General features: G+C 40.5%; 1 protein-coding gene across 1 annotated transcript in view; it reads left to right on the top strand.

Moving 5' to 3' along the window:
* Window positions 1–21,887, top strand: part of efcab6 (EF-hand calcium binding domain 6) — a 94,292-nt gene that overhangs the window by 19,027 nt on the left and 53,378 nt on the right. Inside the window, exons 8-14 of the mRNA XM_080190828.1 lie at window positions 461–609; window positions 1,837–1,947; window positions 9,183–9,279; window positions 9,529–9,699; window positions 11,648–11,719; window positions 12,540–12,700; window positions 16,916–17,035. Of these exons, the coding sequence (XP_080046954.1) occupies window positions 461–609; window positions 1,837–1,947; window positions 9,183–9,279; window positions 9,529–9,699; window positions 11,648–11,719; window positions 12,540–12,700; window positions 16,916–17,035 (881 nt within the window). The remainder of the gene's footprint in view (window positions 1–460; window positions 610–1,836; window positions 1,948–9,182; window positions 9,280–9,528; window positions 9,700–11,647; window positions 11,720–12,539; window positions 12,701–16,915; window positions 17,036–21,887) is intronic.

Below are 21,887 nucleotides of genomic sequence, written 5' to 3'. Positions count from 1 at the left end.
GGGCAGTTTAGAATGGAGTTGAGGAGGAACTTCTTCACTCAAAGGGTGGTGAATCTCTGGAATTCTCTGCCCATTGAAGTGGTGGAGGCTACCTCGTTGAATATATTTAAGTCACGGGTAGATAGATTTCTGATAGACAGGGGAATTAAGGGTTATGGGGAGAAAGCGGGAAAGTGGAACTGATTCATTTCAGATCAGCCATGATCTTATTGAATGGCGGGGCAGGCTCGAAGGGCTAGATGGCCTACTCCTGCTCCTATTTCTTATGTTCTCATGGCTAAGTGTTGCTGACTATGTAAATAAATTTAAGTTTGGTGAGGGGACATGGTCCTTGGAGGAACTATTTCACCTGCCCACTGATTTCCAATTTTAAATGTAGTTTTTCACATGTTGTGATGTTATTTGTAAAAGAAAAAGAAAAGCAAATAGAGTTAGCAGCGTGCTTCCTTTTTGTTTCCAGGTGCGAGCCAACTATCACGGTTTGTTGCAAGCATTTTCGACTTTTGATGTGACTAAAAGCGGTTTAATCTCAGTGGAAGACCTCAAATCAGTTTTCAACAATTTTGTATTTCCCATGAGCAATGAAATCTTTGATGGCCTGATGGATAGGTGAGAGAATAGGGAATATGCTGTAAATGGTGTTTTGATTATTTTTAGATATGTTTTTTGAGGATTCTAAGCAGCTTTTTTGCTCTTGATATTTATTAATGTATTGTACATTATTGCAGTATTATTGCTGTTAAACATTAAGGAACAGTGATGGCTTCTATAAAGACAAACCAAAGGCTGAAATCTCTAGTGAACATCAATTGTACTGGTTTTGGGGAGAATTTTCTACCTGGAAATAGAGAAGGGAGAATCAGTCCAAATGCAATCTTTCATGACTACATTGTGGAAAGCTATATCTTCAGAATAATCATTCACATCATTTAATTTTGATCCCACTTGACCTAATCTTCGATGATTGTGTACATTTTCAATCTTAGTTTTCCCTTTGTTGTAAATTAAATCATTATACGCACCAATTTTTGTTGTACAAAGCAAGGTCCTCATTGTGAACAATGATTAGTCATCCAATATTTACTTCTTCAGATTAATCTGGAGCTGGAATGAATCATAAAATAATTGATGCTTGTTTTGATAGTGTTAGTCAGTGAGCTGATGAATAGCTGGGACGTGGATCGTTTCCCTGATGGATTGGATTACTGGGGTTCTAGATAATTGAGTTACAGAGACAAGGAAGATCCCCGATCGATTCAATCTGCATCTAGTTTCTGCTAAATGAACCTCACCATTATTAGCAGCATGGATAATGCAATTGATTGTGACTGGTTATCTGCTAACACCTTCCGTCACTACTCCTCCCCAGAATTGCCTTCAAATTTGAGATTATTCCTTTGGACCTTTGGTGACAGCCTGCTAATGCACAACACCTGCTCCCAGTCAGGCTGAAGGAGGCAAACATTGCTCAATCGCATCCAACTGCATCACCTAGCTCCTGAATAATTATGTACATTAAAAAAACTGGTTCAGTAATGAAATATGATTGCACATCTGCATTTAGAATGTTGGTTGAGTTAACTCACCTTGTGGAGTGCGAACTAGACCTGCTTGAACATTTCAGATTGAATGGCTAAACTAATATTCCAATATTTTACTTGATTACTTTCGGAGGGAGCTATCTCTCAGAGCTTTAACATTATAGATGTTTTATCTGTGTGTGTTGCTTCTTTTAGGAAATTAAGGCCTAATTTACATGATCTGTAGAACCAACAGTTTTCGTGAGCATTACTTCCAGATTTCCATACATGTTATACATTTTGATTTCTGATTTAGGTTCAGTATTAAAACTACTAGCAAAATAGCATGGAAACCATTTTTACTCCACTTGACAGAAGAAACAGCGATGGAAAATAGATGGGCCATATCAAAGCAGCAAAATCAAAAGTAAGTTTATCCTTCAGGTTGGTAGGATTACTGACTATTTGTGGTATGCAATATTCCCCTATAATGGCTAATGTCATTTAAAACCATTTGATATTTTTCAAGATGATGGGAAGTAGGTTAGTAAAACGAGTTTGTTTTTCAATTTTACAGCATTCATTCCACTGTTATTTTATTTGCAATATATCTTATGCTTTTGAATGTTTGCAGTCTTGCTCTAATTGATTAAGATTCCAGCTTCCAGTTAGAGTGGTGTTTGAGGCAATAGGATTGGTTTAAGCAATGGTGTTTCATACATTGCCATGCTTAGAGGAGGCAGTGGCATAGTGGTATTGTCGCTGTTGCTGCATCTCCAGCAGCTGAGGGAGAAATGATTGCAAAGGTCCAGTATATAACCTGAAACCAGCTGTGCCCTCACCTCTGGCAGGCCTCTGCATGATGTAGAGATGCCAGCGTTGGACTGGGGTAAACACAGTAAGAAGTCTCACAACACCAGGTTAGAGTCCAACCAGTTTATTTGATAGTAATCTCACAAGCTTTGAAGGTTCACAAACCTGACGAAGGAACACTGTTTCCGAGATTACTATCAAATAAACTGGTTGGACTCTAACCTGGCGTTGTGAGACTTCTTACAAGGCCTCTGCATGCCAGAGGCCTCAGACGTTCCCTCCTCTATCTGATGTACATTAGCAGATATATCTTGCGCACCAGATGCCACGCTACTAACTTGACCCATCAATGTGAGAGTCTCTGGGATGGTGAATTTCAAGGTGGAAGCTGATGCAAAACTGCTGCAGCCTTGGGAATCCCTTTATCTGCTTCCTCAGAGCAGTCTTTCTAGCAGTTGGGAGTAGCAGTGGGAGCCATGATGCCAGATGGCCCAAATGCCTCGGGTTCCCTTCCTGCAACATAGGACACAAGATTAAGTGCAAGAGATGGAGAGGCATCTGGGCTAGAATGCAACGTACATGAGATATCTCCGATGAGTGGAGGATTGGCAGGTGCTCATTTCTATGCTCCAGCTCAATCATGCTATTGCTAATGATCTGCATCCCCTTCTCTCCCATAAGCTCCTCAGAGTGGGTGAGGATCCAAATCTTGGACACACCACCCCCTGTCTTCATCCCTCCAGGGGTCAGGGCCTGAAAGCATTCAGGGTGCTGTGGGTGGGGAGGATCTGAGGGTAATTTAGGGAGAAGGTGCATGATGAGGTTAAATGCTCACCCTTGCTGCCCGGATTAGGTGATTCAGTTTTTGGTGGCTCTACTTCCCAGTCCTCCTGGCCATGCTGCCACCATCTCTGTGTTTCCATCACTTGCCTTGGGAGAGCGTCCTGCTCAGGGGAAGGGGGTGTCCCACCTTGCCTCCACCACTCCAGCAACCTGGACAGATCAGCACCAGAAAAATGCGTATCTGTCTTCCTGGACGCCATTTTTTTCTGCACTGTCTGCCTGCAAGTCCATCCTTGGGATTTTTATGGAGCTCTCCCTTGTGAGGGCAGATCAGCTGCAGGCAGTTTGGGCAAGTCAGGCACCCATTACAGCATTCCAAAGAGTTTAAAGCAGTTTGCCTTGTTACCATGGAGGGGAAGCCAAGTCAGCACATGCAAGTGTGCTGATGGAGTGAGGACGATTTGTGCTTCTATGATGATTAGGGGCAGGGGAGAGAGAGATTCATGTCAAGTCAGCCATCGGGGCCGTGGGGGGTGATGAGGAGACCATGTGCAAAGGGTCCCCGGGGGAGGTTGGGGGAGTTAATGGGTTCAATAATGTAGAACAAAGAACAAAAAAAAGCCTGGGAAACAGGCCCTTTGGCCCAACGAGCCCGTGCTGCCGCGGAATGTAGGGGAGGGGGAAGCTATATCTGGCCCGGGCGTGTTCTGTCAGGAGAGCTACTTTTATTTTTAGCTTTTTCTCCACATATGCAGTTTGTGGCTCTGATCTGAGCTGCAGGCTGTTTGGTGAGTTAAGCCCCGCTCATTGCCTGTAGTAGCTGGAATTGGTGTAGCCCATATTTTCAAAGACTGAGTGCGTAAGATTTGGCATGAAAACTCACCTGAAAAACAGATCAGGAACTCTCCCACTTTCACACTCACTGGACACTTAGAAAAGATCTCAAAATTCCACCCATGGTCTCTAGTGGCAAAGTTTTTCCTCTGCCCTTGTGCTGCCTCATCATAGTTGCTGTCAATACTGCCAAACTTTTTGGTCCAATGCCTAAAATGTTGGCAAAATGCAATAGGCAACTAAAATTGCAGAAGATTGAATTGTTAACAAACTCAGTTATTGTTAATTAGTAATTTCAAAATGGCGGGTGGGTTCTGATTTCTGTGCCCACTCACCTTTCATAATTTTGGAGCCTGATATAGTGATGTCTTAATACTGGCACAATCTCATGATGCCCTATTTATTATTCTCAGCGAGGGATGGGGAGCAGAGGGAGGGGATGATGAGGGATAGAGGGAAGGGGGTAAGGGAGAATAAGAGATGGAAGGATAAGGGATGGGAGGGGAGGGGGAGAGCAGAATGGGGGAGGGAAGGAGTTGATGAGAGTTGGAATAGGAGCGGTAGTGGAGGGGAAGATGGGCAAAAAGGGTGGGTGGGGGAGAGGGGTAAGTGACTTGGAGGGGTGGAATAGGGTTGGGCATGGTGGGGGAATGGGGTTGGGGAGGGGAGATGAGGGAATGGAGGGGATGATGTGGGGAATGGAGGAATGGGGGATGAGTTCGCCCTGCCCTGCCCAGCCCAATTTGTGGCATTAAAATTAAGCACTTGGAATCAGCACACTATAAAAACTTAACAAAAATTTTGTCCAGATTTTTGCAGAGTGAGACTGAGCCTCGAATTGAGGAAACTTCAAAGACAGTTGCTTGTAGATCAGAGGATTATATAATGAAGTTTCAGTAAGTTCATGGCTTTTCTTTACATTCATTTTGTTGTTTCTTTTTTATTTTAGAAATATATAAAATTAACACTATTTTGGAAAATTCGATTTTACATTTTGCTGGAATGTTGCTGTTTTAAGATTTCTTTGTGACGGGGTAAAAATTGAAAGAATGCTTTTTGGGCAATGTGGTTGGTATATGATAATTAAAAATAATTAGTTAGGAAGGGGAATGGCAGGAAATAGATCGAACCGTGAGAAAGAAGAAAACGATGAAAGATGTGCTGGTTAGAAAATAGCAAAAAAGAGGCTGTGAATATTTACTGCGACTTTCCTGCCCTAATGTGGGCCCTTCCCCACAACTGCATGCAAGGGGACTCATTTCTTGTTAATGTTTCCTGCTGTCTGCCACTCCCTGATGAAAGAAGGAGTAGGTTTGGAGGAATAGCAGTAAATACTCCAAAGTCTGCTGAAGAAGAGAGACTACCAAAGATATGTTTGCAACATTTGCTGATGACACCAAGCTGGGCCGGAAAGTAAGTTGGGAAGAGGACATAAGGAGGCTACAAAGGATAGGTTTAAGTGAGTGGACAAAGGTCTAGCAAATGGAATGTAATGTGGGAAAATGTGAAATTGTCTGTTTTAGTAGGGAATAAAAAGTGTAGCGGGTTCTGGGTGCCCTACTACATGAATCGAAAAAGATAAATGTACAGATGCAGCAAGTAATTAGGAAAGCTAATAGAATGTTATTGTTTATTGAAAGGGGAAAACCTAAATCAGGGCTAATGTGCATGTAAATGAATGCACAGAATGTGGTTAAAGTTAAAAGTTTGTTTGTTAGTATCACAAGTAGGTTTACATTAACACTGCAATGAAGTTACTGTGAAACTCCCTTAGTCGCCACACTCCAGCGTCTGTTTGAGTACACTGAGGGAGAAATTAGCATGGCCGTTGTACCTAGACAACACATCTTTTGGACTGTGGGAGGAAATTGGAGCACCTGGAGTACGCAGACACAGGAAGAATGTGCAGACTCCTTACAGATAGTGACCCAAGCCAGGAATTGAATCTGGGTCCCTGGTGCTGTGAGGCAGCACCACTGTGCCGCCCTGGTTGATAACATTGGTGAACAGCAAGCGCAGGTTGACAAAGGAATGATGATATTTCTATAATAGAGACATGGTTCAAAGGAAGGTCAGACTTAGTATTGAATATTCCCGTGTACAAGATGTTTAAGTGGGACAGGTAAAGAAGTAAAAGGCAGGCTGGCAGTGAGAGGAAGTATTGATTAAAGATGGCATTACAGTACTGGAGAGAGATCATGGACATGTGGGCATGTTTTAACTCTGCACCTTGCTCTCATGCCATATATTTGCCCAATGAAGCCTGGCACAAACTGAAGGAGCAACATCTCGTCTTCTGGTTGGGCACATTATAACCCTCAGGACTCAACACTGAATTTGGCAACTTTAGATTTTGACTTTTCTCCTCCATCTTAAACCCTTTTTTTAACATACCATACAGGTATTGCCTCAATGCAAACCCCTCTCCCCATCTCACACCGAGCCATCTGTCTTTTGTTCTTAAAGTTGCTACTTTTTGTTGCAATTTCTACAGCTCTAAAACATTCTCCCTCTCTTCGTTCCGGCAAAGACTAAAATGCTTCAGAATATGAACTGTTTCTCACCAGTAGATACTGGCAGACCTACTGAGTTTTTCTGGCATTCTCGGTACTTGCTTTAGGTTCCAGTATCCACAATATTTTGTTTATTTAACTGAGACTGGTAAAATAAAAATCAAAATGGGGAATGGCTTTGTCTCAAGTGTGCTGAACTACCAATCAGAAAATTGGATGCTAATAGCACAGCTGAATTAAAAAAACCACTGACAGCACATAGGGTTCCCAACTGTTACCATTCTACAAGCCGTGTGCTGATCTGTTAAGATTCCATCAGTGTTTTCTGAAGTTGTTTTTGGAGGTGCTGTTCTTCAAATAGTACATTGCAACTCCATTGCTGACCTAAACCACCAGGAACTTGTGATGGGTTAAATGTCTCATCTGAAAGGCAGCATATTCAATAATCTAGCATTCCTTCATACTGTATGGGTGTCAATCTGAATTATATCATAGAAACGTAGAACATAGAACATAGAAAATAGGAACAGGAGAAGGCCCTTTGGCCCTTCAAGCCTTCTCTGCCATTCAGTGTGCTTATGGCTGATCATCCAACTCAATAGCGTGATTCCACCTTCCTCCCATTTCCTTTGAGCCCCTGCACCTCAAGTGCTATATCAAAGTGCTTCTGGAAAACGTACAATGCTTTGGTTTCAACTACTTTTTCTGGGGCTGAATTCCACAGGCTGACTACTCTCTGGATGGAGAAATTTCTCCTCATCTCTGTCCTAAACATTCTACCCTGTATCCTTAGACTGTGAAGCCTAGTTCTGGACACTCCCACCATCAGTAACATCTTTCTTGCATCTACCTTGTCTAGTCCTGACGGTGCTGTGTCTTAGGGATTCTGCTGATGGCAGTATCTAGCTCTTAATGGAATTGGTCTCTCATCTCTGTTATTGAAGCACAGTGTTGAAACATAATGTGATGTTAGTGTGTCTTTAAGAAAGGTGTTTTTAAACATCACTTCTGCAGCTCTCACAGTGTTGGTTTTTTTTAGCTCACAGCTTCAGTGATGTTATTGTTGCAGGCTAGACTATGATGAGTCCTTTTATTGCTTCTTAAATAGTGTAAATGGGGTTGTTTGTGTTTACTCTGGGATTAGTTTTACAATCCTGCATTGTTAGGAGAAAAGGTGTTTTTGGACAGTTTTCTTTCAGTTTTGAGAGTTCCAAGGTTGAAGTTCAGTTTATTTTAGTTTTAGCAGGGACATCAGGCAAGAAAGAAGCTGAAATCTCTGTCTCTGTTTTCCTGTTCTATTTGGAAAGTCTGCTGCTTATCTCAAAGCAACGTTTTGCCTTCTAGAAGGAAAGTGCAGCCTTCAAAAAGACTCAATTCCAGTCAAGTGAGATTTTAATCTATGCTGTATTAAGCCTATGAAAGGGGTTTTGTCTATAAAAGGTTTTTGGTTTGTTGAAACAGCTTTAATGTTCTATTAAGGGTTAATACATCATTGTGGTTGTTTTCTTTCTTTTTTTTGTTTGTAATTTGTTAAAAGATATTGCTAATTTTCTTTCTATACATGTTAACTATATTTTTAAATAAACTTTGTTTGATGAAAGCTCTCTAGAGGATTGTTGAATCATATTGAAGTGAAACATATCATGCTGATCCTAGCCAAATTCAAGATGCAAAACTTATGGTTCCGGTGGGTTTCAAAACATTTTGGAGTTTCAGTCCTGACCCATAACAATAGACACTCATAAAGTTAACTGACCTTGTTTGAGTTGAAAGACGATGGGGAGAACACATTCTGAACCATTTTGGCTGGGGAAGTCTATCATTGAGACAAATGTGTTCTTTATAATGAACTCTTCAGAGATTCTCAGAGATATGCTCTCAGTGAATCTTCTATCTTGAGGGAAGCTATGTCAGTGTTCAGCTTGTCAAGTTTTATGTTAATCACAGCTATTTTATGCATGTTATTGACTAGCTGCAAGATCTCTGACTGTCCTGTGCACATTGTGCTGATGTTTCAACTGGCCAATTGAAGAGTTGACATCTTCTATAGAGTCATAGACTCACACAGTGCAGTAAAGGCTCTTAGGCCCTTCGAGTCTATACAGACTGTCACTAAAGTCGCACTATCTAATTTTCCATTGCCTGTCCATCATCATCCGTTTAAGTAATGTTTCTCAATCTATCATAGCCAATTCACATCTCATTTCACCATGGTTTCCTTTATTAAGATTCAGGATCCTCGTCTCACAACAAGGTCACCCTCCATTTTGATGTGAAATTCTAAACAATTATGATTGTTCAAACCCCAACGGGTCTCGTACTGTCGAGAATGGGCTGCTGTCTAGTTGGCTTTTCGACATAGTGGTCCAGAAAACAATCCTGTATCCTCTTGTTCTGAAACAGAACTTGAGTTCATTACCTCTGACTTAAGGACAAGAGTGCTACTGAGCCAATTTTACGGCATGAGATTAAAAGTTAAAATGTTAATTGTTTTCTTAATTTGTGTATACCTGAAGTATTTTCTGTTGATTGAAGTCATCGTGGCTTGAAAGGCTGTTTGATCTTAACCTTGGCCCTTGTTGTGTTCTTGGTGCTGATTTCTCAGATTGTAATTTTGTTTGAACTGTTCAAGCTAATTTCAGACTTTATTAATTAACCTCTCTTCAATCTTTAACATAAATTTATATCAATTCAAACACTGACATTTATTCTATCACAGTGTGGATCCTGTTGGAAGGCTAACTGAGAACAGCAAGAGTAGAGACATTCTCCAGAAACTGCAACAATATTTCCAGGAGAGATACCCTTCACTAAAGGTTTTTAAAGTTTAAATATGATGACATATGTTACTGTCATTTGCTTGCACTTAATAACCATTGCCATCCGGAATTGGAATAAATTACAATATTTTCTGAATTATAATCATACCTTGTAATAGAAAATCTGAACTTATTTGAGTGGTGTATTTTAATGTGCATTATGTAAGGGATCTTGGTCTTGGATGCTAGCATCTCAAATGATTGTTTAGTGCACTTGCAGTAAAGAAAATTCATGTTTTTCCTCAGGACCTGAAAGGCACAATCACTCGACAAGAACTGCGTCGAATTCTGCAGACTGTTCCTTTACGACTAACTGATAAACAGGTTAAGGATCTAATGTTGCTGCTGGACCCAGAGCATAATGGCTTTGTTCACTACAGTCATATCTTGGATTTGTTTAAAGCTGATGAAGGAAAGGTATATTAAATGTATCATTCTTTTATCCTGAACTAAATGGAGAATGATGTGTGGAGAACAGGAAAAGGACAGTAAGATACTGATTGCCTAATTATGAAACGGGGCAATGGAACAGAGCAAAGTTTTTTGATAAAGATGCTAATTTGAAACAACAATTACAATAGAAGCTAATTGAAGAAATCTCAGCGATTTCTTGCTTCATTTCTAATTTGCAGAAATATCCATCATGCCAGCCCCAAAGAATGAATGCTACAGGGCATATTACAGCACAAGTAATAAGACAATGGCCCAGATTTTGCAGCAAACGTTCTTGCTTTGCCACTGACCTTGAAGAAAGCTGCACAGGGAGACATAGCAATCTTGTGGCAAAAATTTATCTCTCCCAATATGCAGTTGATTGCAGCATTGTTTAATGGGGATTCCCACCATTGAGCTACAGTGATGTCATCAAGATGCCCAAGTAGCCAATCACATTAAAGAATTCTCACTGACAGCCAACCAGGAAATGAAAAGCACCAAAATCAAACCATTGTTCAAAAACTTTGCAAAGAACAAAATAATGCTGTGACGTTCACAGGGAGATACAGTAGAAGTTGCAACATCATGAACTAACACTGAAAAAATTAAAGTATCCAATTAAAAGACATCTAGTAATTAATTTAAATGGAGATGCTTAACAACATTCCACAATATAAATTTATTTTCTCAGGACCAGATCACTTGGTCAGCAGTATTTGTTATTCAGATAGTTGTTAACACTTAAACGTCCTTGAACATGGCTTAACCTTTTAATGGGATTTCCAACATTGGTTGGAGAGTAAAAAAAGTTCTCGCCAGATGAATTGATTTTGCTGATTGACAGTGCGTCTGTGGCAGAGCAATGAACAACAGATCACAACTTCAGGATTTCCAAGTAATTCTACACTTCTTCTGATCCTGAAGTTAAAGTCAGATTCAGAGGTAAAATAACAGGAAACACCGACATCAAAACAGTTATTAAAATGGTAGCTCACTCCAAAGTCAAACACAGGAAATAAGTAATGATTGTACTGCATTTGAGTGTTTTAGTTAATCTTCTAAAAAGAGCAAAGTTTAAGTAATACAAAGCAATATCTGAATCATTGAGGTCCAGTCATTCACAATATACAATGATGGTGCTTATGTAAGTATCACTGATCATCCCCTCAGTCTATTATACTTCAGGACAAACAAGGTTTTCCTCTTAATTTAGTCTTCTAAGCCCCAGTATAAATTCTTGGTAAATTTACACTGCACTCCTCCACAGTTCATATATTCTTTCTGAGGTGCAGTATCCAAAAATAATCATAGTACTACAAATGAGATGTGATTGAAGTCCTATACGAATAAAACATAACTTGCTCCACTTTATAATCCAGCCATCTTGAGACAAAGGGCAACATTCCAATAGCCTTTTTGATTTTTTTTGTACCTGTCCAACTATTTTCCAATGATTTGTGTACTTGGATTCGTAAACCTCTTTGCACCCAATAATTCCTAGCTACTCAGTATTAGAAAAAAATCTCTGATTTATCTTTCTTTGGTCTAAAGTGGATGACCTCTCACTCATCCACTTGCCATAGTTGTGAACAATTAATTCATCTGGCAGTATATTTCTGCACCTTCTTAAATCCATCTGCATGAATTACTGCCATCCATTTTAGTGCCAACTTGGATATATAGCTCTTTATCCCTTTGATCAACTCATTAATAAATACAGTGAAATGTTCAGTCCGCAGAACAGCACCTTGGGGAGTAGCATTTGCGAATCTGAGTACATATCATAATCAGCATTTCCCTTCCTTTTTTCCTTTCTTCTTTCCCTCCCTCTTCTCTCCTTCCTTACCATAATTCCTAATGCGCCTCAAAATGTTGTTCTGTAAACATTCTGTAATGTGTATTTTGATACATTTTCTGTTTCCCTGACTAGAAGAGTCAAACTTATTTGAATGCATCTACAACAGTCAAAAAGGATACTCCTGAAGAAGCAGTGTGGACGACTGTAAGTTGATGCTATCTACTTATTTTTGTCAAACATTTTACCCTACTTTTGTTTTCACAAGTTATTCAAGTTGGTTTCAACATCTTAATATGTCAGCAGTGGCTCTGCAGGTAGCATGCTTGAACTGAGTCAGAAGGTTGTGGCTTCAAGTCCCACTCCAGTAGAAACTGAGGGAGTGCTTCACTGTTGGAGGCCTTTTGGGTGAGATGTTAAACCTCTCATCAGAAAGAAGCTATTCAGCCCACTGAAGCTCTGAGGACATTTTCAATAAGCAATCCAGGTGGCCTTATTCCTCTGCTCCTTTCATTCTGTACTGTAATTGTCTGCACAATAAGTTAAAGTTGTTATAAATCGTATACCTGTATCTTATTATTTTACAAACAGCTAATGATTTGAAAACAGTGGAGCACAGCAATAGACAGGTCATGAATCCTGCATCAGTAAGAGTGCCAGATTGCCTCCTAGTTAATGGGTTGTGGCTTTAAGTCTCTTCTGGGACTTCACCACATAATCTCAGCTCAATCATCAGTGTGGTGTTGTGAGTTGTGCAAGATTGAAGGATAAAATGTTCAGCCAGGGTTCATTCTGCTTCCTCAGGTGGATGTTCAAAGTATCGTTCAGGCTTCTTTTGTGTATTTCCTGTATAGCAAATTAGGATGTAGGCAGCAATGATAAAAAGGTTGTTGAAGTATCAATATTTCTACTAACATTAATTCAGAGGTGTTCGAGAGGATGATGGTACATAATATATTTTCTGTTGAACAGCACTCTGTCCCCATACATTTACACTGATTCTTTTCCTGCTCAACGTTTCAACCAGGTGGAAGATATTCTCCGTGACAAACTTAAACAAAATTGGAAAGAAATCCAAAAGGCATTTATGAAGAGTGATCCTAAAAGAACTGGCACAATTAACCTTGCTGAATTCAGAAAGATCCTTGAAACCTACTGTCTCTCCATTTCTGATCAGCACTTTGAGAAGTAAGTTTTTGTCATACTAATTAAATATCATCAGACTTTTTTGGCAAGTGCATTCAGGGTCTACTATCTACAAGATGACTGCAGGCACTCAACAAAGCTCCTTACATGGCACTTACCAAATCGACAATCACTTCCATTTAGAAGGACAAGGGCAGCAGATACATGGGAACATCATCACCTTGAAATTCTCCTCTGATCCTCTCTCCATCCTGACTTGGAAATATATCACTATTCTTTCATTGCTGCTGGGTCAAAATCCTGGAACTCCCTCCCTGACAGCACGATGGGTGTACTTAAATCACATGGACTGCAGCGGTTCGGGAAGGCAGATCACTACCACCTTCTCAAGGGCAATTAGTGATGGATAATGATTGTTGGCCTAGGCAGCGAAGCCCACATCCTGTGAAAGAATTAAAAAATAACAAAAAGAGATTACTGAATTTTGTAGCTGATAAAATTTTGAGATGTGTTCTCAGCAGACCTCCAGTGGTTTACATGCTAAATCAATCTGATGTGTGGCATTGAGCTGTGCAAAACAGCTAACCCCTAGGATCAGTCCATGTTGTATGTTGAGCTATTTAGGAGACTACTATTTAGATTTAATGTCATCAGAGATCACATGAGTATAGGGAGCCACATGTACAAAGATATTTATCCAAACAATGATCGCAGATGATTGTCAATTGTGACTTTTATTTAAGCCATTCCAGTCCTTGTTATGCATTCCTGGTGGCCACCACAAGTAAATGCTGGCTTTGATAAACTATGTTACTAAGGGCTTTGAATTTGAATCAGGATCCCTTTTGGGATAATTATTGTCTGGGAATGCCAACTTTGACAATTTCAACTAAACATGGTATTCAGAGTCAGAAACAAGGCTTCAAAAGGAACGTGTAAGGGGACCTTCAGCTGCATTAAACCAGTTAAGCTTTATGGGCTATAGGGATGTTTTAGGGATAAGTTATTTGAATTTCTTGGCATTTTCTGTTGGTCCAGTGGTTTTGGAGAGTAATTCCATTAAGTACTTCAGCTTTTTCATCACTGGTTTCAACACTATTTTGTAACTGTGTTGCTTTCTACCTTTGAGACAGCCAGATGAGAAGGGGAAGCTGTAGCTGAAGGAAAAAGAAGCATTGAGGTGAAAAAGCTAGCAGGAGAGGACAAATCAGGGAAGTACTCAGGAGGCATTAAAGTATGCAGATCTTTAGAAAGAGACTATTATCAGATTCTGACAGGTTTTGTGTGTAAGGTATTTTTGCTTCTGCAGGGAGGGAGTTACTGAGTTGCTGCAACAGGAATTGAAGCCACAAGCCTGGCACACACACATACTTCCTGTGCCGCTGAATCTTATTGTATCTGCAACTTTTAGGATTCCATTAGGTGCCTTCGACAACATTAGCTAGTTTGCTGAGCATATCTCAATAAAGTAGATGACACGAGCCACTTGTGAGATATTGACAATTCATTACCTTCACTATGGACGTTGTCAGACTACAAGAAAGAGTTTTTGGATTTTCCCAAAATAGCTAGTAATTCTAAAGGTGCAGGAAGTAACAACTGGCCCTACAGACTGTTTTCAAGAAGAATGACTTTTCTACAACAAAGTGTTTCCACTCATTAAATGTCCAATTTATCTATCATGACAGGCAGAAAATAATACAGATTTGTGCCTAATTTAGTCATGTTGCTTGATCACTGCTTCAGTTTTCACTGTTTCCTCTGTTCCACTCACAGCATCAGATCAGAGGCTGGTTGTTTAGTGAAATGGAGTATCCCATCAACATCTGCCTCAATTCTCCTATGATGAACTTGGGTACAGAGACCCAGTGCCACTATGAGATCTAATCCCAAACAAAGAAGCCCTGCAAAGTGGACCATATGGCTCTTAGAACAAAGGTTTCTCTATCATGAAAGCCCATAGGTGTCCTGCAATCAGTCCCGATTATGTGTCATGATTCATGGTTTTCTGCTAAGTGTCACATACATTTACTCTAAACGCAGGAAAACCATGCAACGGAAGATCTGGAGCAGGAACAAGGAGACAGAGATGGTAAATTTGCAATGCCTAGCAGTGCTTTCTCCTACCAGAGCTCTAGGCATTAACCTTCAGAAGAAGGATTCCCCTCATCCACACCAATCTATTCTATGCAAAGCACCAAATTCTATCTCACCTATTCCTTACACAAATTAACTGAACGCCCTGGATCTGTAAAAAGAAAGGGCCTTGTTCTTAGACCAGCTGCTCCCGCATGTTTAAACACTGTTTGAAGCATGATGAATTAAAACTCATCATTATGAAAATCCTAGTACTTGTTGTTATGACCATAAAAAATGCTATTGTTAAACAAACCAGATCCCAGAGCCTGTCTGACTAACCGTAAAGATTTTTGTATTTTGAAAATGAGGAAGATGAGCTACTGCTTCCAAAAGCATGGAACTCCTGTAGCACATTTAGGCTTTTAAAGATTAAATGATTTATTAAAAAGGAAAACTTGCATACATAAGATTCAAGTTCTCTAGTTCTTACAGAACAATCCCCAAAACCCATTTGTCAAAATACACAAGTAAACTATCTTCTTAGAAACAACTCCATTATACATTTTAATTATAAAAATCCTTTAATATTACCCAAAGCAAAGAATTGTCACTTTAGTAAAAATATACCTCGCGACTCCTCAACTATTTTGATGCAGGTATTCAAAAAGGAGGTTCAGAACCAGACAGCTTTCTGAAAACAAAGACTTTATTGGCCTAAAACTGAACGGCTGCTTCAAATTCAAAAAGTTCACACCTTCCCAGTGCACACATCTGGCCATCAGGACGTCTCCCCCATATAGGCACTACTACACAGCTAAACATCTTTTACAGCAGTTGGCACTGCTGCCTCACAGCACCAAGGACCTGGGTTCAATTCCCAGTGTAGGTCATTGTCTGAGCAGAGTCTGCATGTTCTCCCCATATCTGCATGGGTTTCCTCCGGGTGCTCTAGTTTCTTCCCACAGTTCAAAAAGCGTGCTGGTTAGGTGCATTGGCCATGCTAAATTTTCCCTCGGTGTACCCCCAACAGGCACCAAGTGTGACGATTTCCACAGTGACTGCATTGCAGTGTTAATGTAAGCCTACTTATGACACTAATAAATACATTTAAAACTCTAACATTTTATCTTTTCTTAAGAATTTTTTTCTCTTTCATCTCCAATTCCATTGTCGCCAACTACTTCTTTGAATTCAACTTTTCCAAATATAAAAACCTTTGTTTTCCTATTGCCTTTACTTTTGGGCCAATAAAATTCAACATACTTTCCCTGTTTACCTTTGAAATCTTAGCAAGCTGGAAAAGTTTCTTGCCACTTTAGAATTTTCCTTTGAAATGCAACAACTGAAAAACCAAAATCTCCACTTATCTTATAATTCAAATTTTAGATCCAATCTCTTTAGTACTAACTCAAATACACCAAAACGTCTCATTACAGAATAATGAGCTGAACACTTTTATCATTTTATCTCAGTTCTCACAGACAAGCAGTCTCCATTAACCACCCCCAGTTTCATTAATTATGGACACATATCCACACTACACATACACAGATGTTTCTCTGTACAGAATATCAATCATAATCCTAAAAACATGAAAATAAATCCATAATCACGTTGTCTTGTATGTGCTCTATACACTGTAGTAATTGTACTGCAAGATTATTCCTCAACAACTTGAGAAGTGCAAAGCTTCTGAATCTCTATTAAAGACGCTTGTTTGAACCTGACATCCTCGAAGATCTCTACTGAGGACTGGCTATAAACTATTGAAACTCAGTTTGAATCTTGGCAGAAGTGAGCACGGATCACTTCTCCCTTCCAAAAGTAAAATAGAATTCAAGTTGTGTAATTGCATTTTTGGAGCAAGAATCATGCAGTAAGTCAGCACTCAAGATGGAATGAATTCCTTTGTAATATTACTGTCTTGTAGTGAAAAGAATGCACAGTGATAATTAGGCAGGAGATCACTAAAATCAAATAATCCTTTAGGTTAAGAGAATGGGACTGTCATGTAACGTTAGTCAAGCTTCAATGTACTTAATAAATCATATACTGTTAGGCTCAGAGTGTCAATGGCATAGACAATATTATTGGAATATTGTCACCATATATATTTTAAAAAAATAATAGATCAAATGTTTCTTCAGTAAGCTTAACATGAGTCTCTAAATCTTTCAGATTGTGCCAGCAACAACAGAACAGCAACATACAAGTTTCATACCGACGGTTTCTGGAAGGTCTTGGGTTGACTGACATTCCTGACATACCTTCACTCGATCAACAGCAAAATAAAAAGAGGCAAGCTCTCTTCTCCACCTGTGCTCGATAATAATTCTGTATTATTTAAACTTTTGCCAAAATCTGGATTGATTTACAACAAACATTGGGACAAGAAAGACACCTATTCTAAAAAAGCGAGCCTGATGCAGTTCCTAGAGTCTTAATTCTAAGCCATCGGAAATATTATTTTAGTTGTTAAACTTCAAAATGTTACCTACATTTTAAGAGTGCCTGCGTGGAAAAAAAATCTACAACATTGTTAGTTTGCTGAAGATCCGTCTGTTATTGCAATGTCAGGTTCAAACTTATCACCTGCTGCCACCATCATAACATTAAAATGTTCACATTGAAAAGGATCTTGCAAATGATTTGAAAGCACTGCTACCTGACAGTACCAAGGACCCAGGTTCGATTCTGGCCTCAGGTGACTGTGTAGAGTTTGCACATTCCCCCCGTGTCTGTGTGGGTTTCCCCGGGTGCTCCTATTACCTCTCACAATCCAAAGCTATGCAGGTTAGATGGATTGGCAATGCTAAATTGCCTCTTAGCATCTAAAGATGTGTAGGTTAAGTGGATTAGCCATGATCAATGCATGGAGTTACAGGGATAGGGCAAGGGGTAGGGGGGATTGGTTGGGCAAGATGCCCTTTCAGAGAGTTGGCATGGACTCAGTGGGCTGAATGGCTTCCTTTTGCACTGTAGGGATTTTGTGGTTCTAAAGCAGTGATTTGCTTTAAATGACTGTGGATGTTATTTGAACCTCAAAACTGTGTTTGTGTGCTTGTGCAATGTCCTTTCTTTGGCAATCAGATTGGGCTATCCAGATATCAAATTTAGTTGGTCAGTGTTAAATTGAAAAGAAAAATAAGCTAGCAACAACTTATGTTGGAGTAAACAATCAGCACAGTTGACACACAGTATTAAGTGAATGGGAATCTCTTAAGAATCTTATAGTAATTTTTGAAATTCTACATTGCAATCTGACCTTATATTACATATACTTCATAGGACAGTTCCTCTGTATTGAAACATATTTTCTCTACATCTTGTCAATAATAATAAATAATACAATCAGCTCTTCGAGAGAAAAAGAAATCCACGTGGAATACCCCATGATCTCTGATGTTATAAAGGGGGAAAGATCTATACTTACTGATATTTCTTCCATCCCTAATTTTCCCATTTTATCCTGCAGAACTGCTTGATAGAGGCAACTTCTTACATATTCTATGCTGCTTTCTGCAATCCTGTGCCTTGATATGAAGTTCTGCTCCAGGAATAACTTGAAAGGTGACAGTAGATTCAGGCAGCCGGCCTCATTTCTTACATCATTGGATCTAAGCTTTGTGATAAACCTGGGAGAGTGTTGCACAAGATGTCTGTTCTCAGATTACTGAAGCCAGCAATTCTATAATACAAACCATAGCAAAATGACTGAAAGACCAAGGTAAACATACTGGTTGATTTAACATTTAGGATTTTAAAGACGTTTTCAATTTAACTTCAAAGCTTATCACCATAATAATAGCTGCAGTATCAAAGAATCCAACTGAAATGACAATTTTTTGAGTTTCTTTTGAAACAAATGTAAGTGGTCAGTGAACTCTTGACCAAAGAATGAGGAAATTAATCAATATAATCAAATGTATAACCAAACCACAAAGGTTTTTGTTAAATCTATCTTAAACCTTAATTCCTGGATTTCAGTGGTATCTGGGTTGAAAAATCTATGGAAATTTGTCCTCTTTTCAGCTTTTTTTATATGTACAAATATGAAATACATAGTGGAGGGGCAGATTGGTTTTGTCCACTCCACCCTGATCTCATTGGATCGTCTTTCTGGCCAGCATATTTTAACCATCCTATACATGTCATTCACTGTTTGCGGCCCAGGACTGATCATGACATGAATGCTCCAAGAAGGCTGAAGCTGCCTACCCCAGGTGAAGCAACAATGCATTGGGGGCACTTCCCGATGCAGTTGAGGAACATCGGGACATCCTTTACCCCTGTGATAACAGAAGAAGGTCCACCAACCTCACTGGGGTGGACTGCACCAATGATCCTCAGAGGTGGACCACCATCCGGTGCAGGAAGACATGAATGATCTTATCTGCTGCACCAGAGTAAAGTCGATCTTCTCCTCCATCTCTGCTTACCCTCTCAGAAGCCCATCAGCCATTCACAGAGTTACAGTCTGCACAGACCTCACACACTACCAGCACATGACATATCACCACTGACTCTCACACTCACATTGACATCTTCATCTCTTCTCACATGCTGTGCAGCTCACATCCACAGACCTTACGTAGGTCCACTCAGCACACACACAAGTCAGACATCCTTATTATCTGCTCTAGCATCTGTCCTATTCACACTTGGTCCATTTGGCTTTATTCAGGACAAGATCACCCACAATAAAAGGCAGAGATCCCAGACCCGAAGGGGCATGCCTGAGCCCAGAGCCCTCACCAATTTTGAAGAGAATTTGGCAGAGCTGGCTCACCAGGACCAGACCCGTGCTTGTGCTGAGGGTGAGAGCGATGTCTCCCAAGGCAGTGAGGTCCCATCAGCAGCTCATCAGTCACCTGATGAAACTGAGTGTGCTTTGTAATGTTGCTGACTATGCAGAAAATCAGTCATTATCTCTTCTCTCTTGCAGGTACCAGAAGTAAAAGGAAGAGGCCCAGCAGCAGCCAGGCTAGTAGGCGCAGGCCCTACACCACCTTAGATGAGGATTCTCAGGGAACTCCAGATGTAGAGCTGTCACAACTTTCTCCTGCACCCTCCACCAGTGCAGAGAGACACAGCTTGGTGGGACCTAGTTCTAGAGCAGGCTCAGAATCACAGTCTGATGAGCACAGCACAGATTCAGGCCCACAAGAGGTGGAGACAGGGACACCTGAGGAGTGCTGGAGGCCACGCTTCTGCAGAGTCTGAGTCAGATGACCAGCCTTTAGACTGGGCACACTCTCAGATTTTGGAGCTGCAAATACAAGCAGGGGAACATCAGGTAGGGTTGTAAGATATCGTCATCAGATTTCAACAGGCGATGGAGGCGTCCATCTACCTTCAGTCTGATATCATTATACAGACATGCCAGTGTATTGGGGTCAACACTGGTAGAATGGTGACTGCCACTGAAATTTTTGTCCAAGACATTGCATCTGATATGCACCAGGATTTGTACTCCATTGCTCTAGGAGTAGGTGGAATCCATCAGTGGCTAAGTGAGAAGAGAATGGGGCAACTCACTCCAGGTGCCCTTTCTCCTTGAGTAGTCAAGCAGGGGCCCTCATAAGGAGAAGAATCATCAGCTGGATATCCCAGGGCCATCTTCCCAGTGATTCTGAGAGTGTGCAGCCGATCCCAGTCATCTTTGCCTGTGAATTCACCATCTGTAGCTCCAGCAGCCGAAGAGGTCGCACCTGATCCACAGCAGGAGACCCAAAGAAGACCAGGCCTCCAGAGGATACCTGTCAAGGTCATCACAGACAACAGTGTACAGACTGCCTCCGCCTCTGCTGCAGATGTTAGGGGAACACCTAAGCATAGTGATAATATTAGAAAAATTAAGAAATATTCATTGGATATGAGTGTTTTTATTGCCCATCCCTAATTGCTCTTCAGAATCAACCGCAGACTAGGTAAGGATAACAGATTTCCTTCCCTTAAGACCATTAGTGAACCAGATGGCTTTACATGGTCATCACTGCACTATTAATTCGTGATTTCCATTGAATTCAATTTTCACCATCTGCCATGTTTGGATTGGACCTGGGTTCCCGGAACATGACCCTGGGTCTCTGGATTATTAGTCCAGTGACAAAACCATTATGCCACTGTCTCCCCTTTTATCCAGTTCTGATTCATGCCAGTCTAATTTGCCACCAGTGTGGCTATGGATCTGGAGTTGGTGGGAGGGGGGTGTGAATCTGCCTCTTTAATGGGTGTTCGTGATATTCCTATGCACTTTATGACATGACATGGCAGAGATATCTGAGGAGGAGTGCTGGAGGCCAGGCTTCTGCAGAGTCTGAGTCAGATGACCAGCCTCTAGACTGGGCACTCACACAGATTTTGGAGCTGTGAATGCTGTCACCAGATTTCAGCAGGCGATGGAGGAGTCCATCCATGTTCAGTCTGATATCATTGCGCCGACATGTCAACGTACTGGGGTCAACACTGGTAGAATGGTGACTGCCATTGAAACCTTTACATATGATATGCACTAGGATTTGTACTCCATTTCTCCCATGAAAGATGGGAGCAAAAAATTGTGATCTATTTTAATGCAGTCAGGAAACTGACCTTTGGCCGTTCTCCACATTTTCTTGTCCTGCACAGCATGACACCCACAATTGATGGGACTGAAAATCCCAACCAATAGTTTTTATCTTAGGAGAATTGAGGTATCTTTGTTGGGTTATGTAACAGAAAAAATTAATGGTACAAGAAAACATGTACACGAAAGTTGTCACTTCTTGGCACTTAACTGCAGATTGTCGCTGCTTCATCATCTGTTAACATTTCAAAACATGAGATACACAGAGCTTTAAGTTAATGTCCCCACTGATAAGTTATAAAGACACATAAACAACAAATTCAGAATAGACCTACTGCAGAAGACCATTTCCAAGAAATTATTTTGAAATTGTGCACTCAAGAGTCTCCGTGTTTGATATTTTCAGCTGAACACTTGTAAGTCAGATGGCCAGAGGCTTGGACAGGCTCATCCCATCCAAGTACTCAGATCATCCTGTATTAAATTGCAGCTTGTACTCTTTCTTGAGTATCAGTTATTCTATATGTAAACTATCCAAATTCTCCAGTTAGATCCAGACTGTAAGCCAGACTCTGGCATCCA

This window comes from Carcharhinus amblyrhynchos, chromosome 6, assembly GCF_965287045.1.
Source record: "Carcharhinus amblyrhynchos chromosome 6, sCarAmb.v2.hapA, whole genome shotgun sequence".
Taxonomy (NCBI): domain Eukaryota; kingdom Metazoa; phylum Chordata; class Chondrichthyes; order Carcharhiniformes; family Carcharhinidae; genus Carcharhinus; species Carcharhinus amblyrhynchos.
Note: the sequence above shows the minus strand (reverse complement) of the source record. Positions and strands in the feature narration are given on the sequence as shown.